The 2,324-nt window shown below is 39.3% G+C and overlaps 1 protein-coding gene across 1 annotated transcript; it reads right to left on the bottom strand.

Annotated features, from left to right (window-relative positions):
• Positions 1-437: 437 nt before the first annotated feature.
• On the bottom strand, positions 438-1,123 carry LOC128563802 (CWF19-like protein 2). Its single transcript, XM_053559276.1, has one exon. It carries the CDS (start codon positions 1,121-1,123, stop codon positions 734-736), a length of 390 nt encoding a protein of 129 aa, XP_053415251.1. The 3' UTR covers positions 438-733.
• Positions 1,124-2,324: the final 1,201 nt, after the last annotated feature.

Here is a 2,324-nt window from a genome sequence, read left to right on the forward strand (position 1 = left end):
AAAGTATAATCATGTTTAACAATTGCTTTGTTTTGTTTGTTTGTTGATTTGTTTTTGAGACAGAATCTCACTATGTCACCCTGGGTACAGTGCCATGGCGTCACAGCTCACAGCAACCTCAAACTCTTGGGCTTAAGCAATTCTCTTGCCTCAGCCTCCCAAGTAGCTGGGACTAAGGTACCCACCACAACACCCAGCTATGTTGTTGTTGTTGTTGTTGTTGTTGTCGTTACAATTGTCACTGCTAGTTAGCAGGCCCGGGCTGGGCTGGAACCCTCCAGCCCTGGTGTTTGTGGCCGGAGCCCTAACAACTGAGCATGGACACTGAGCCTTAACAATTGCTTTGTATTTCACCTTATAAATCTGAAAACCATAGGAAAAATTCAGGGATAGAAAAAATCATGGATTTTTCTATGCTCCTAAATACTCCTCCAGAAAAGCCCTTTTCTAAATTAACTGACTAGTTCAGAACACCAAGTATGGACAGACCAGGAATGTGAGCAGGCCGTCCAATGTACACATACACAGACACATGTGGAAGTCAGTGAAATGAATGAAGTCTTTAGGAGCAGGTGGGGAAGAAAACACTACAACTGCATGAGTTGTCAGGAACCCAGAGCAGTCTGCTGCTGTCAATCTCTTTCTATGATCCGAGGGTCAAGTGTTTAGTGATATATAATGGAAATAAAACTGAACAGGATCTGAAGAGAAAATTAAAAATGAAAGTTAGGCCTCAACATTTTTTACTTTTGGTGAAGTCATATGGTTTCCACCACTGAGCAAACTGTAGCGCCTTCTTCCTCTGATCCTCAAAGCTTTCTCGGATTCCTTTCCTCCAAAGTCTTGGTTCTATATCCAACATCCCACCAATGATTTCCTTTCCAAAGTATGGAGGAAATTTGTGCTGATCTTCAATGACATGGGCAAACCCTCCTCGGAGGCCAAAATCCACAGAGAAATAAGGTAAGCCTTTGGGAACAGACTTCCTGATGTCTTTTGAAGAGAGATCAATCAACTTCTTATTCATGGACCATTCTTCATCAGATTCCATTATGGCTTTCTTAAAATAGATAGGAGCCATATCTCCCACCTCCTTTGGGAGAGGAATACATTCATAAACCATGTGGGCACCCTTCCCAGGACACATTTTATTTTTAATATCAGCATTTCATTACTTCCTTAATATGTTAAAAAGTGAAATGTTTATGTTCTATATATAGTTTCTCTAATTTCACAGGTAAATTGAAATAAATGGTTTCAGGTTTCAGTATTTTCAAATTACATTTAAATATATATCAAAAAAAAAAAAAAGAAAAAATCATGGAATGAAAAGGTTAAAATTAGTTAGGAATATTCATCAATATGGCATTATTTCAACGAGGAGTATCTCATTATTAGACAATAGTAGTGGAACATGAAAACTTACAGTTTTATCATCGTATTATTATAATTTTCAGTTCTAGAACTTCTAGTTTATTCTCTTTCTTTTTTTTTTTTTTTTTTTTTTCAGTTTTTGGCTGGAGCTGGGTTTGAACCTGCCAACTCCAGCATATGGGACCGGTGCCCTACTCCTTTGAGCCACAGGCGCCGCCCCAGTTTATTCTCTTTCAAATATGCAACATGACTTTTTAGAGTTTCAATTCCTTGAGGAAATATTTACGTCTGAGTTTTATCTCCATAAGCATAATAAACATGGCTTATGTTGGTCTATCTCTGGTAATTCCACTATTCAGATGACCTATGGATTTGTCTCTGTGGTCTGTTATTTATGGAGCTCTCATTCATGTTTTCTTTTTTTCCTGGGTAACTGATTATCTTTAATTGTATACTGGACGTCATAGTTGGAAAAAAACTTTAAGGTAATAATTTGAGGATAAGGATTCTCTTTATCTTCCTCCAAAGGAGGATTTTCTTTTTTTTTTTTTTCCCAAGGTAGAGTCTCACTTTGTCACCCTCAGTAGAGTGTGTGGTGTCACAGCTCATGGCAACCTCAAACTCTTGGGCTCAAGCAATTCTCTTGCCTCAGCCTCCCAAGTAATTCCCAAGTAGCTGGGACTACACACACCCACCACAACACGGGGCTATTTTTAGAAACAGGATCTCTTGTTCTTCCTCAGGCTGGTCTTGAACTCCTGAGCTCAAGCAATCCACCTGCTTCGGCCTTCCAGAGTGCTGGGATTATAGGTGTGAGCTACCGCACCTGGCCCAAAGGAGGATTTTCACTTGCTTCTAACAGGAGCCCAGGCAGTAGCATCTTTTCCCTTTTACCTCTTCAACCTTAATATATATGAATAATATTGGGACTCTTAATACATGAAGGACCA

Source organism: Nycticebus coucang, chromosome 13 (genome assembly GCF_027406575.1).
Source record: "Nycticebus coucang isolate mNycCou1 chromosome 13, mNycCou1.pri, whole genome shotgun sequence".
NCBI classification, from domain to species: domain Eukaryota; kingdom Metazoa; phylum Chordata; class Mammalia; order Primates; family Lorisidae; genus Nycticebus; species Nycticebus coucang.